General features: G+C 40.2%; 1 protein-coding gene across 2 annotated transcripts in view; it reads left to right on the top strand.

Moving 5' to 3' along the window:
• Positions 1-15,710, top strand: part of ODAD2 (outer dynein arm docking complex subunit 2) — a 77,897-nt gene that overhangs the window by 24,709 nt on the left and 37,478 nt on the right. For both annotated transcript variants that reach the window (XM_064162956.1, XM_064162955.1), the window contains exons 12-17: positions 5,305-5,451; positions 5,744-5,953; positions 7,001-7,237; positions 9,285-9,395; positions 10,307-10,461; positions 13,304-13,546. In XM_064162956.1, coding sequence (XP_064019026.1) covers positions 5,305-5,451; positions 5,744-5,953; positions 7,001-7,237; positions 9,285-9,395; positions 10,307-10,461; positions 13,304-13,546 — 1,103 coding nt within the window. The remainder of the gene's footprint in view (positions 1-5,304; positions 5,452-5,743; positions 5,954-7,000; positions 7,238-9,284; positions 9,396-10,306; positions 10,462-13,303; positions 13,547-15,710) is intronic.

Genomic DNA, 15,710 nt, shown 5'->3' with positions numbered 1-15,710 from the left:
GATCCCTCTTTCTTTCTTTCCCATTACATCATGGCTTCTGGTTTCCTGAATTTAAGGAACAACATTGAATGATTTTCTGGCCTCCTACTACCTCTTATTTAATCCCTGTTTGATATGTTGCCATTTAAAAACATTGTACTTGTGCAGCATCCTGGGCAACCAACATTCTAACACTGGGAATCAAGATGATTTCATCTGCTTTAGGAGGTAATGGTTACAAAATGAGCACTAAACCATCCTTGCCAGCTCTTTTCATTGTAAAATTCATTTAACAAACTTACAGAGAAAATAAGTGAAATACTTGAGAGTATCAAAATATGTTCCTGCATCTAATTTTGGTATTTTAGCTCCCATTGGAACTCTTTGTGGCTTAAGAAGTCCTAGGATGACCTTAAATACTAATTTTACCAAATATTAACACTAACAGCTAAGTAGGAAGGTTTTTTTCCTACCACTGCTGTGGTTTAGGAGCCACCATAAATTGAGATTATAGAATCAAAAAGTGGTTTGGGTTGGAAGGGACCTTTAAACATCATCCATTTCCAACCATCATGCCATGGCCCAAGACATCTTTCCTTAGGTTTTGGAGCATACTCTGGTTGAATGAGTTTCTGCCAGAAGCTGTCAGAAGGTACTTGAATATTTCAGAAGCATTATTCAGCATTCCCTGAGATCATAAGGAAGAATTTCTAAAGGTCTAGGGGTTTTAAAATGGAAAAAAAGAGAACACCAAACATGCCAGGGATAAGGGGGCCTGGCTGCACCCAAAAGTTTGTCTTCCACCTTGCAATCTGTTCAAAATGGAGTTACTGATGTCCTATTTGGAGGAACAGTGGCAAGTAATGGTGTTTCCAGTACAGTGCTGTGGGATTGGACTCACAGATACCACATTAAATACAATCATAGAATGATAGAAACCACCAGGCTGGAAGAGACCTCCAAGATCATCTAATCCAACCTAGCATCCAGCCCTATCCAGTCAACCAGACCATGGCACTAAGTGCCTCATCCAGTCTTGAGCACCTCCAGGGATGGTGACTCCACCACCTCCCTGGGCAGCCCATTCCAATGCCAATCACTCTCTCTGTGAAGAACTTCCTCCTAACATCCAGCCTATACTTCCCCAGCACAACTTGAGACTGTGACCCCTTGTTCTGTTGCTGGTTGTCTGGGAGAATCTTATCCTCTAAAACAACTGCCTCTGTATAGGTACATTAAAAGTTTTAGCTAGATTAATCTGTGCCTTTCTGTGTTGTAAAAGTAGTTTGTTAAACACCTCAGAAATAAAAAACAAATGAAAGGCTTTGCTACATGTTCTTCCTAGTTCTGTAATTCTCAGCTATGAGTCTCATACCAGAGAAATTGTACAAACATTGCACAAAAGAGGTTTTGCTGATAGAGTATCAGTGGCATTGTTTTGTTCTCGTTTAATTTGTGGCTATCCAAATGATGCCACTATATAGGAAGAGAGGCACATTTTAAGCTGATAATATATCAGTGGCATTGTTTTGTTCTCATTTAATTTGTGGCTATCCAAATGATGCCACTATATAGGAAGAGAGGCACATTTTAAGCTGATAATGTATCAGTGGCATTGTTTTGTTCTTGTTTAATTTGTGGCCATCCAAATGATACCACTATATAGGAAGAGAGGCACATTTTAAGCTGAATCTGTGTTTCATTTCAGCACTTAAAACTGATTGTTGATCTGCCAGCAGAGTCTATTTTGCATCCAACATATTGGATTTCAAGTGGTGTAACAACATAATGCTGATTTTTTTGTCAGCTTAATGAAGAAGTAACTGTTTCCATGCATTCTAAAATCTGTGGGGTGAAGTGCTGCAGGACTTACTGTGATGATAACTTCTAGAACCAAAAATAATTTCTGAAACCATCAGTAATATTTCTTATTTTGTAGAACTGATGCTTCAGCACATATGAAAAGGATTTTGTTGTGGTTTTACTTTTAAAAACACTGAAAGTGATGTGTGCAGTTTTGAAACTGAGAAAAATCAAGTCCATATTTTTACTTATATATATATATATATATATATATACAGTTCTAGTTTTCTATTTAGTGTAAGATAATTAAAAGTTGTTTAGTTTTTAAAAGCCTGGTCCATATTAAATCTCACATGTTAAGCATTATATACATAAGATAAGTAAATTACCAATTACCATCATATGTATAAATGTAGTTTCACTCTAGGAGAGCTCCTCAAAAGAGGAGACATCACTTGTCAGGTTAGCAATATACTTCTTACATTTGTGTAAAATAATAAAAAGAGAAGTTTGCCCTTTAAAAACCTGTTGCAGATTTATTTATATGTATATATATATATATATATAATGCAAAGCAAAGTAAATCTCAAAGTCTAAACTGAGCACAAACTTCATCAAAGGACAACTGCTAGTCCTTTCAAGATACAGAATATTTGGTGTCATTTACTACCTGAAGGGAGGCTGTAGCCAGGTGGGGGTTGGTCTCTTCTCACAGGCAACCAGCAACAGAACAAGGGGACACAGTCTCAAGTTGTGCCAAGGGAAGTCTAGGCTGGATGTTAGGAGGAAGTTCTTCACAGAGAGAGTGATTGGCATTGGAATGGGCTGCCCAGGGAGGTGCTGGAGTCACCATCCCTGGGGGTGTTCAAAAAAAGCCTGGATGAGACACTTAGTGCCATGGTCTGGTTGACTGGCTAGGGCTGGGTGTTAGGTTGGACTGGCTGATCTTGGAGTTCTCCTCCAACCTGGTTGATTCTATGGTTCTATGATTTTGGAACCATATTTAGGGATTCAAGAAAGAAACAAAATCTTTTTGACTTTGATGTGTGTGGACAAACTGATTTCTCTAGGGAAACATTTGAGAAATGGCTACAATATTTCATTCCTTAGGACATATTTCCAAATTTGATCAAAATACATTCTTAAAGCAAAGCATGTTTCATTTTCACCTGCAGTGAAGATACCAATTGTTAAAAACAGAGGGAATCTCCCTTTAGAACACTATCTATTACAGATGTTTAAAAATCACCTTGATATTTAACCAGTTTTCTGTGGATGTCTTTTGTTACAAGAAATCTGAATACAATTTATTTGTGAAGTATCATCTAAGTACACTTCATTGATTAGCAGAAGTCTTCTCTGATGTAAGTTCTGACCTGAAACTTCGTTTAGCAATTTTCTCACATTCCTTATGGGTGTATTTGTCTACTACATTTATGGTATCTGTTGAAGAATGTGTTAAGACTTTTTTACTGTGCATTTCTTAGTTTATGTTGAAGAAGTGCTTCACAAGTCCTGGTTTTGTTAGATCTCCTTGTTTCAGGCTAGGAAACATTACTCAGTTTTTCAGTGTATTTCAGTACACTGTGTATGCACAATTTAGCAAAGCATTTTCCTCTGGAAAGGGTCAGCTCAGAGTCCTTTATGGCTTCAAAACTGTCATTTGAAAGAAATGGGCTTGGGCAGCACAGTTCAGGTCTGGTTGGGAGCCAAAGCTTCTCTGGAATTCAGAGACATGTGGGCGGTGGATAGAGCAGTTTGATTTACTAGGTGCTCTAAGTTGTAACTTCCACATCAGCACCAGTTGGCATTGCTCATGCACTCCAGCTCCTGTTGCTGCTACACGTGCAGCTGGGTTCATCTCTGATATGATTAATAGTAAATCTGTATTATAGGTTCAAAAGAACTCATTGTTATCGTATGGTTTAACTTTCTGCATACCACAGAGTGTATTCTTTGATCTTTAGTCTTGCTTTTAGTCTAGTGGCTGTGACTGAAGCAGAGCTTATCTTTTAGAAAAACATCCAATCCTGACTGAAAAATTTCCACTGCTGGAAAAGTTATCATCATTCTTCAGTAATTTCTTCCAAATCATAATTAACCACACAATGGAAATTTTGCACTTTACTCCTTGTCTAAATTCTTTGTACCTGTAGCCTCAAATAAGCAACACTCTGTGCTAAACTGCAGAGCTCTCTGTGATCATGTTCCTGTTCCTCATAAAATAGTTTTGTGAGGTAGGACTTCTCTTAACAGATCTACAATGCCTTGAAGTGTATAATATTTAGATAAAGGTCTGCTAATCTTCTTCTTTATTATAGCCTACCAATTTGTACAGCTAAAAGGCCTTGGATAAACCTTCAATTCTTTTCAAAGCAGACATCACATTTGTTGTTTCCCAGAGCACTGGTAACAGGGCAGTTTGAAGCAAGAGGACTCATGCTACTTCTACTGAATCAACTTTTTCTACCCTGTTTTCTTTGTAACTCAGTAGAATATTATCCACTAATGGCAAGCTGTTATGATTCACATTCTATAAAACCTTTCTACAGTGTCTTCTGTTTCAGAAAAATCCTCTGAAATGCCCACAGTGGAAGATTGCTGTTGAAATCTCTGGTTTCTTCCAGAGTGAATGCAAAGAATGTAGATAGCTTCTCTGAAACGTCTGTATCTTCACTGTGTTCTTTTGCTGTCTGCAGACACTCACACAAAACTCAGAGTATTTGGCTAATTTTCTGCTCCATTTCCAGCAAGCCACATTAATCATTTGTCACTTGTTCTGTTCACTCTCACTTCAGTCATTATGCTGTTTGCAGACTTCAATAATTCCAGTTCTTACAATGTCTGCTTTATTTAAGACTACAGAATCAGAATCATAGAATCAGCCAGGTTGGAAGAGACCTCCAAGATCATCCAGTCAACCAGACCATGGCACTATGTGTCTCATTCAGTCTTTTTCTTAACACCTCCAGCAACAGCAACTCCACCACCTCCTTGGACAACCCATTCCAATGCCAATCACTCTCTCTGGCAACAACTTCCTCCTAACATCCAGCCTAGACCTCCCTCAGCACAACTTGAGACTGTGTCCTCTTGTTCTTTTGCTGGTTGCCTGGCAGAAGAGACCAAACCCCACCTGGCTACAACCTCCCTTCAGGTAGTTATAGACAGCAATGAGGTCACCTCTGAGCCTCCTCCAGGCTAAACCATCCCAGCTTCTTCAGCCTCTTCTCACAGTGCTGTGTTCCAGACCTCTCACCAGCCTTGGTGCCCTTCTCTGGACATGTTCCAGTATCTCAACTTCTCTTGAATTGAGGAGCCCAGAACTGGACACAGTACACAAGGTGTGGCCTGACCAGTGTTGAGTACAGCGGTAGAATAACCTCCCTTGTCCTGCTGGCCACACTGTTCCTGATCCAAGAATGATCTATCATGTTTCCTCTTTAGTAGTAGTTTTACTAGTAGAAGATGTTAAGTTTTATATGAAATGCACTTTACACACTTGTTAATTACTTATTTTAGGGAGGTAATCCAACAGCTACTTTAATTGCATTGTGCTCGATGAGAGATTTCAATCTGGCTCAAGAAACTTGTCAGATGGCCATCAAAGACATTGGATGTCTTGAAGTGTTGATTAATCTGCTTGATACAGAAGAAATTAAATGTCAGGTAAGTAGCATTTTCAAGTACAGCAATGAACATGCCTTTTTTGGAACACTGAAAAAACTATCCTAATAAGTTACACAGGAGAAAAAAATGTTTCATATTTCTCAATTTCAAGGATTTTTTTTTTATTTTTAAGGAAAAAAAATCAGTTTGGCTTTCAGTTTCCTTCTTTTTTTTCCTGATTCAGTTTAAAAATTAAAATTCTTTAGCTAACCCAGCATTTTAAATAGTTTTTTTTTCCCCTGGTTGTCTATGCTTAAACATTATTTAACTTCTGTTATGTTTCATTATTTAGATTGGTTCGTTAAAAATCCTGAAGGAAATTAGTCAAAATGCACTCATCAGACAAACAATTGCAGATCTTGGGGGCTTAGAACTCATGGTGAAAAACTTGGACTCCCCAGATGCAGAACTAAAATGTTTGGCAGCGGAAACAATTGCTAATGTTGCTAGGTTTAAGCAGGCGCGGAAGACAGTAAGGCAGCGTGGAGGAATCAAGAAGTTGGTAAGCAGATATTGAAATGTATACCCTTGGGTAAGAGGGAAGAGTTGGTCTGTATTTGATCAGAAATTAAAACAGGTCATCACTAAGTTACTAGAGATAAGATCTGGGGCTTGCAAGTATGTGCATGAGCAGTAGGGAAAGATGGTGTGTAACAGAGTGCAAAATAAAGGAGGAGCTTTGTTCTCCTTCATTCAGCCTTCTGGGACATCCTGGCCATATGTCACAGAATTCTGAACCTATCTATACTAAGAGCTTAGGTAGTTGGGTTGGAGCAGCACCAGTCAGACCACCAGGATGGTGCAGTTCCCAGTGGGGATGCCCACTTTAGGAAGATGAGTGCCTGCAGCCCTGCGATCTACACATCTCAGGAGTTTTGCTGGTTAGTTGGAGTATAAGCTGCTCTTTGATCAATAGAATTGCAGACAACCGGTGGCAGAACAAGGGGACACAGTCTCAAGTTGTGCCAAGGGAAGTCTAGGCTGGATGTTAGGAGGAAGTTCTTCCCAGAGAGAGTGATTGGCATTGGAATGGGCTGCCCAGGGAGGTGGTGGAGTCACTATCCCTGGAGGTGTTCAAGAAAAGCCTGGATGAGGCACTTAGTGCCATGGTCTGGTTGAGTGGATAGGGCTGGGTGCTAGGTTGGGCTGGCTGATCTTGGAGGTCTCTTCCAACCTGGTTGATTCTATGAATCTATGAATTCTATGAATTTATTTGTCATTCCTTGCCATATACCCCTCTCTCTGTGATTTTAGTATTTGAGCTATAAGCATTGTAGTTTCCAGTATACCTTTCTCTTTATGGTTTTAGTATTTGAGCTATAATAAAGTGTTGAAACTGTACTCAGAGTGGAGTACCCACGTGTGAGAGCGTTCCCTGGTCCCCAAAGAACTCACTGGAGTACCTTGTCACACATATTTTTGCCCAACAATATTTGATGTTGTATACTTGACTCTTCTGGTAGTATTTAGCATCATTAAAAAGCACTTCAACATCAAACTTGCCTGTAGACAATGGCAAAAAATGTTTTGGGTTGTTTTGTTCTCTTAGGTTAAGCTGTTGGAAAGTGTTTCAGCAGGGCCAACCAGCCTGACCCCATCTGAAGCAAAGGATACTGAAATGGCACGTTGTGGGGCTTTAGCACTCTGGAGCTGCAGCAAAAGCACCAAAAATAAAGAAGCAATCCGTAAAGCTGGTGGCATTCCGTTGTTAGCTAAATGGCTTAAATGTTCAGATGCTGACATCCTAACCCCAGTAGTGGGGACACTACAAGAGTGTGCCTCAGAGGTAAGTACAAATATATAACTACTTTATTTCTAACTGTTAAATTAACTGGCTAGTAAAAAGAAGTATAGAAGTTGACTATGACTTAAACTGGGGCTGTTATCCCATCGGGAAGTAGATGTTCTGTGTGTTCAAAGTGTCTTTGAGAAAGTGAAGTAAAGACCACATATTTTTTATTCAAGAGCCTGAGAATAAGTAATCAAAGAAAATACATAGAAGTTAAATACTTAATCAGCTTCTTTCCTTTCTCCCCCCTCCTTTATTTCTGTCATAGTTGATACATTTGCCAACTTAAGATGCTATACTTTGGTTAATCAATACATTTAATTTCTATAAAGCTCACCTGCAGGTATGGCCAAGAAGATCCAATGCAGTGCAGGGCAGTGTGGTTTCTAATCATAGAATATCAGGGGCTGGAAGGGACCTGGATCATCTGGTCCAGCCCTCCCTGCCAGAGCAGGTCACACTGGAATGCATCCAAGCAGTTCTTGAGTATCTCCAGAGAGGGAGACTCTACAGCCTCCCTGGGCAGCTGGTTTCAGGGCTCTGTCACCCTCGGAGTGAAAAAATGGTGTTCTTGTGAATTAAATAAGACAGAGTCAGATCAATTGCAAAAAAAAAAGGAAGCAGCAAACATTTGAGATTTTTTTTGCAGATTTCCTTGGCAGGACTCATAGCTTTGAGTATGTTCTTTGTTGTTGGGGTTTTTTTTTCATTTGAATGCAAGTATTTTTTACTGTTGCCATATGAGTGACTATTTCTCCATTTGTGAAACCATAGTTGAAATTAAGGTACATTGCACTTCAGGTCAAAAATGCACACAAGTTTTATTGGTGAACTTGGAGACACAGAAGACAAGATGATTTCTTTGAAGGGCTCTGCATTATGAAACAATTTGTATTTTCAGAATTAGCTTTTTGAACTTTTTTTTGTTACCTGCCCCACCACACACTTGAGAAAGTCACCCAGACTAGAATCAGCTGAGCTGGAAATTAGAATAGAGCTTTATATTTACAGCTTAGCACAACATACAAGCAGGTACTTACAATATATACAGAAAGATGCAAGTTAAAAAGGTAATACAGAAACACAACAGCCATCCCAGAAACCAGAGTCCCCAGGAGGGGCTCTCAACCACCCTTCTACCTCCTTTCCACCCCTCTACTTTATCCCAGACTTTGCCTTACATTCAAGGTGAGTTTGGAGAATTGGCCAGGGGGGTTAGGAAGCAGAGGGATTAGTTACACAGATAGCAAGTTAGAGAGAGAAGGGAGGCAGCCAGAGCCAGAGAGAGCAACTCTGTTATCTACGTTTGTGTTCTTGTTTTTATGCATCTCAGCAAGCCTATGAGTGCAGCAGCCATCACCATTGTTTCCTTTTCACAGCCTATCATCTAATTCTTCTCACCAAAATATCCCAGCTAGGCTCAAACTAGCACAGAGCTACACAGGTTTATGCATGCTCCATGAGTCAGCACACTGGCAGATTTTAGCTCCAGTAAGTCTGTTTTGAGAAGGTGAAGTTTTTGAGACTTTCTTACCTGGCCAGATCTGGAAATAACACCCAGAGCATCTCTTGCACAGAAATTTCCTCTTTCTCAGATAATGGGCCCCTGTTACAATGCCTATGAGGTAAAATCTGGAAGAAAAATAAAACAACACTAACAAAATGTAATTCTAAGAACATATTTTCCTAGCTTTATTCTAGGAATACAGTCGTTGTTTTGGCCTCTGGCTCTTAATGAAGAACTTCTTGATCACTTTCTAAAGCATCCTTTTATTCCTTGGCTCTGAGCAGGGAATCTGGACACCTTTCAGAATATTCTGGGTTCTATTCAAGCAAAGTAGCTACAAAACAGCATTCTAGGACCTGGTTTTACAGGTGACTCAAAAAGCACTGCACAATTTATGCATTTGAGTAACTTTGAGAACATCAGTAGCATTCTTGGAGGCAATTCAGCTGGCTTGTGCTTAAAATGAAGTCCAAGACTTTTCAATATCAACGCCTAGAATTGTAGCACTGTTGTTATTAATGAACTTTATCTTTTTAGCCAAGCTACAGACTGGCAATGAGGACAGAAGGCATGATTGAGAACATTGTGAAAAATCTGAGCAGTAAACACGAGGAGCTTCAGATGCACTGTGCAAGTGCATTATTTAAGGTAATTGTATTACTTACAATCAGTAGATTATTAGTAGTGTTATTATAATCAGTAGATCAGAGCCAGAATTAGTCTCTTGCTTTCATGCTTGTCAGTTTTAATATTTCATAGTTTTACTATTTCTCTAATGTGTAACAAATAGGGTAGAGTCTGGAGAGGAGGAGGCTCCCAGGTGACCTTCTTGTAGCCTTTCAGGATCTGAAGGTGGCTTACAAAATAGCTGGGGAGGGACTTTTTAGGCTATCAGAGAGTGACAAGACTAGGGGGAATGGAGCAAAGCTGAAGGTGGGGAGATTCAGCCTGGCCATGAGGAAGTTGTTCAGCATGAGAATGGTGAGAGGCTGGAATGGGTTGCCCAGGGAGGTGGTTGAGGCCCCATCCCTGGAGGTGTTTGAGGCCAGGCTGGATGAGGCTTTGGCCAGCCTGATCTAGGCTAGGGTGTCCCTGCCCACGGCAGGGGAGTTAGAACTAGGTGATCTTTGTGGTCCCTTCCAACCCTGACTGATTCTATGGAATTACTTTACAAAAATGTTCATGTCTTTGGTTAATTCTTACAAGAATATTTTGACTGCATATTTAATATTGTAGTTAAGTTTCTAGTTGCTGTTCTCATGTGCAAGTCAGAAATTGCACAGGTAAAGAGTGGAGAGAGGCAGGGCATGCTGTGCAAAGTGCTGCTTTGGGGTTTGTGTTCATTTGTCCCCGAGGTGGGCAGTTTGACAATGAATGTACTGCTGCATATGCAGTAGCAGTTTGCTCTCAAGCTCTCGTAGTGAGTTGCTAGCATGTTCTGAAACAAATAACATTTGTGCATTTTCTCCTGGATTAGCTCTTGCCAGTTGCAACATAATACACCTACCTTTCAAAGACATCATTTAACATATTTTTATATGTATATATTTCTTTCTTAGTGTGCAGAAGATAGAGAAACACGTGACCTGGTTAGGCACCACGGAGGTCTGCAACCACTCGCTCTTCTGCTTGGTAACTCTGAGAACAAACAACTTCTAGCAGCTGTGACAGGAGCAATCTGGAAATGTTCGATCAGTGGAGAAAATGTGGCAAAGTAAATATTTAATTGTGAAAATATTTATTCCATATATCATGCTTTAATTTTTGTGGGCCTCTATTGTCCTCAAAACTGTTATGTCATGATTCTTCGAAAGAACACTGTATTGTCAGTTGGGTGTTCAGCTTATGTTTTCTGGCACTTAAATAATGGCCATTTGACCTTTCCAGGGTACAACAGAGACAGTTTTGAGTTGCTAGAATCTTAAGAGTCAATAGGAACAAGAGGTATCTCTAAGGAATGGTTAAGATATATATATCTTTTATCTTTTATATATATATATATATAAAAGGAGGTGTACTAACACATACTAAACATTTGATATGTGGCCCCACTCCTTTCTAGCTCACAACATGGAGTCACTGCTGCATATTAGAGTAGTTAGTAAACTTAGCTTTAACGTTTTACATCAAGAGAGAGCAAATTGTCTCATTCTGGGGTGCATATTTAATACATATCAGGTCCATCTTCTTTAGAAATATACTGGAATCTATGATAAGCCTGGATGTGTCCCTCTGATAGCAGAAGGGGCTCAGAAAAATAGCTTAATCTGGACACCCAGCTTCCAAATGAGTCAAATTAACTGATAAGAGTCCTACTATAGGTACCTATAACCTCTCAGTATCAGGGTCCTGAGTGGTTATCTGAGAACATGACAGCAGAGTTACCACTGTTCACCTTTCATGGAAGAGCTTCATGACAGAGAATAATCAGCCCCTCTACCTAAAGTTCATTTATCAGATTCATGCACCTTGTGTAAAAAAGAGCCTGCTCCACTGGACTATGTGCTGGACTATGCTGCTTTGTACAGAGAAACATAAGATTCATAGGCTGAAGGAGCATCAGCAAGAGGTAGCCTCTTCCTGCAGCCCTCATTTTAATGTGGACAAACAGATGTGGTAGATAACTGACGGATAAAAATCAGAAAGAATTCTAGTAGTGAGGATTTACAGTCTGGTGTTCTATTATCCTAAATCAGTTCCCCAGAATTGAGAGGCTGGCCATTGTCTTTACATACTCTACTGCTGTCCTACTGCTTTTTGCACTCATGGTTGCACACTAACCTGGCTTTTCAGCAGGCTGCATCCTTCTTTTCTGTGGGCTTTCCTGGTTCTAGATCAGCCAGTAATGAGATGGACTTAATGACTTTATACTAGTAAATTAAACAGGACCAAACCTTTCAGGGTTCAGGCACTGTTGTGATTATCCAAGATGTTTAACTGCTAGCACAGTCTCTCCCTTACACACTTTGGCCCATGCCAGCAAGTGCTCTCCCAGACAATGCCCAGACAGGCCTTGGGGTCAGTGCAGGCTACAGATTGTTTCCATTAAGCAGAAAGAGTGAGGCCACCCTGAACTGTGAGGACAAGAGATTTTAAACATATGGATGCTATAGTGTGCTTCTTGTCCTGGTTTCTTTATTAGTACAGCTATAGCAAATAATTCTGTCCAACTGCAATATTTACTGGGCTGCTCACATGTTTTTGGCAAATGTGTGATGCTACACAAGAGTTGCTAGCCAGACACAGCTCGAGGCTTGAGCTGAGTTCATGTATTATATAGTGCTGAGCCTGAAGCAGTAAACCCTGCCCAAACTCAAAATGGGAGAGCACTACAGAACCAAGAGACAGGAGAGTATGAAAACATGTAGGTAGATCTGAGGAGATTAACTTGAGTCTGGCATGAAGATAGAACTAAAAACCCCTGCTGGTCCTTGCAGGGCTACATAATTAACTTAGAGCTACTCCACTGTATTTCCCATACCTGAAGTACCTTGTTGAAGTGTCTTGCTGACTCAGCAGTGTGCTGACACAGGTATCTGGTCCAGCTGATACAGGTGGTCCTGACCAGCTCTGATTCGTTTGTGTGGGGGCAGTTGTACTGCTTCTGGACACAAGGTGGCCTGAGCCAACAGCCCTGTGGAGCCTGTCCAGTGCAAAGCCAGATCACATAATTCCATCAGTGAAGCAGCTCAGACAAAGTGGTTTTTAAAAAAGCAAAAAATATTTGCTCCATTTGTTGCTCTTTTTTTCCAAGTTGTTGATGTTTAATCTTGGGGAAAAGAATAAATTGTGGGGCTACTTCCAAATTCTAATGAAGAAAGAAAGGGAGGCTCTTCTTTAAGTAAAAACCCTATAAGGAGAGGCTGAGGGAGCTGGGGGTGTGCAGCCTGCAGAAGAGGAGGCTCAGGGCTGACCTCATTGCTGAAGGGAGGCTGTAGCCAGGTGGGGTTGGTCTCTTCTGCCAGGCAACCAGCAACAGGACAAGGGGACACAGTCTCAAGTTGTGCCAGGGGAGGTCTGGGCTGGATACTAAGATGAAGTTGTTGCTAGAGAGACTGATTGGCATTGGAATGGGCTGCCCAGTAAGGTGGTGGAGTCACCGTCCCTGCAGGTGTTCAAACAAAGCCTGCCTGGGGCACTTAGTGCCATGATCTAGTTGATTGGATATGGCTGGGTGCTAGGTTGGACTGGATGATCTTGGAGGTCTCTTTGAACTTGGTTGATTCTATGATTCTGGAAGCTAGGGGCCACAGAGGGAAGTTAGCATGCCACAGTACTTGCCAGTCTTCAGTGTGTTTTCAGCTGCAAATGCAGATGTAGCATCCATATACCGGGACAGCTAAATTAATGTAGTTTAAAGGTGGAGAAATTATGCTCTATGCCACCCTTTCAATAACTGATTGGAATGGTTTACCTGTATTGTTATCTCTTCAGCAAGGTAATTTATGTACAGAAATGAAATGTACTTCAGTTGTAATTGTATTTTAATTCTGAAATAGAGCCTACAACCATAACATAACAAAACCAACAACTTTGGGTTTATTGCTGTCTTTTAGGTTTCAGGAATATAAAGCAATAGAAGTTTTGGTTGGACTGCTTACTGATCAGCCTGAGGAAGTCCTTGTAAATGTCGTTGGAGCACTGGCAGAATGTTGCCAGGAGCCAATAAATCGATCTGTTATCCGCAAGTGTGGTGGAATACCACCTCTAGTGAAGTTACTGACTGGAACTAATCAGGCACTACTCGTGAATGCCACCAAAGCAGTGGGAGCTTGTGCAACGGAACCTGAAAATATGATGTAAGCTATTTGTACTCACAGCATTTTAAATAGCGAGCAAATGTTTGTTTAGTGATTCTGACCCAAATAGAGTCAATTCTAATCTGTTTTAAAAGGCTATTCTACTTTTTGTTTTCCACAGGTTAGTTACATCCTACTGTAAAATGTGTGAGAGATATATATATATATATATATATATAAGTATTTAATTGTGCTAACCTATAGAATGCAAAGCTTTTGGCTTTTTGGGGGAAATGAGACAAACTTTTAGTTGAATTGATTTTTCTTAAAGTTAAAATTTAAAGCTACAGAGTATTATTTTAAAGTATTATGTAATAGGCACCTGTTTTGCCTTCTACTTTTACCTCTGTTATCAAATCATAACTAATAGCCTAAATTAGAGAAATTAGTTCTAAAAGGAAATGAGCACATGAAAAATGTTCACGTTCTTTTCCATTAGAGTATCCTTTCTGTTTTGTCCCTCTCCATCATTCCTTTCATGAACTCAGACTTTCTTTGGACCCTTTTCTCCTCTCTCATTCCTTTGCAAAATCAAAGAAAAAAGCCTTGTCTTTTACCAGGAGAATTGCTAGTCTGTGACTTTGTGATGTAGATTCGCACAACTTACAAAGATCCTTGAGTTTTATGATTAAGTGTTCCAGTTAAATGTTGAGGTCAGAATTTACTGTGCTTACTGTCCCCTTTCTGGGATATTTACCTCAAGATTTTCAGCATATTTCCCTCCTTATACATAAGGAAGGGCAGAAAGAGAGTTTTATTAAGCTCCTCCTGATCTGATTTGCATAATTCACTTGATATTCATATAGCAGTGCAGGGAATTCTTTCCCTGAATAGGACTTTTGTTTTCATGCTTTGGCTGTCACCCAGTGGCAAAAGGCTAGATGGTACACAACTGTAAACATGGGTTGTGTGAACAGTTAGCCATGTAGCATGAAAGTATAAATAAATGAAATCACTTTCATGACATGTTTGACTAAAAGTCAGCCTTCAGAATAACCTACTAACCTAACAGAATGAACGTTTTAAACCAGCTCAGATGTTTAAATGCTAATTAGTATAAACCAGTATTCATAAAGCCTCAGACTTACTCCAGTACTCAGGACTGTCACTTGTAGTACTCAGTATGAATAGCTTCACCCTGGAACGTGATCAGTATAAGCATGAAGCATAGCACAAGCTGCTGCTAAAATTATGATAGAAAAAGTCTATCTTGGTTTTGAGATGTGAGAGTGCAGGTTTTTTGGGACAAAATTTTATAGAGTTTGCAGAGAGTGGATAAAGGAATCAGATGTGAAACTTGGTTCCTATGGATAAAAATCTCTATTGAAGTTTCTCAACATTAGAACTGTGTCGACTAATATTTAAAACCATAAGTAAGCAAGATTTCAGATGAGGAGTACAATATATTTTCTACCACTAAAAATCCTCTTACCCAGAAATTAGTATTAAGGCTGACATGCATCTGGTGTATTGTGCTGTTTGGACTTGTAGTCCCCTGAAAAAGGGACATTCATTTCTCCCCCTTCTCAGACCAGTACAGCAGGATACTTATCTCTGCTATGTATCTTAGCTGACATTTTTAACTTCTACAACTACTGAGTGGGGCATACAACAGTGTTACTTTTCTGCACCAAACCTTTACTTTAAGGCAGTTTCAAGCGGTTGAGTGATTCTTATTGACTCTGACAAGCTATGTAAAATAAAGAACAGCAGCTAGCTTCTCTCATAGTAAAATATAATATTTATCTTAGAAGCAAACAAACCCAAAAAGTGTAACTATGTGACTGAACTTCCTTACTCTTGTGTGGATGAAGCTGTTCTTCATGCTCAGTCTGCTGCACAGCCACTGACAGGGATGCTCACAGGCTCACAGGATGTCAAGGGTTGGAAGGGACCCAAAGAGATCATCGAGTTCAACCCCTCTGCCAGATCAGGACCATCCAATCTAGCTCAGGTCACAAAGGAACACATCCAGACAGGCCTTGAAAGTCTCTAGACAAGGAGACTCCACAACCTCTCTGGGGAACCTATTCCAGTGTTCTGTAACCCTTACAGGAAAGAAGTTCCCCCTTGTGTTGAGGTGGAACCTCCTGTGCTGCAGCTTACATCCATTGCTCCTCGTCCTGTCCCACGGAGCAAGTGAGCAGAGCCTGTCCTGTCCCCG

Source organism: Pogoniulus pusillus, chromosome 23, assembly GCF_015220805.1.
Source record: "Pogoniulus pusillus isolate bPogPus1 chromosome 23, bPogPus1.pri, whole genome shotgun sequence".
NCBI lineage: Eukaryota > Metazoa > Chordata > Aves > Piciformes > Lybiidae > Pogoniulus > Pogoniulus pusillus.
The sequence above is the reverse complement of the archived record's forward strand: the minus strand, read 5'-3'. Positions and strand labels throughout refer to the sequence as shown.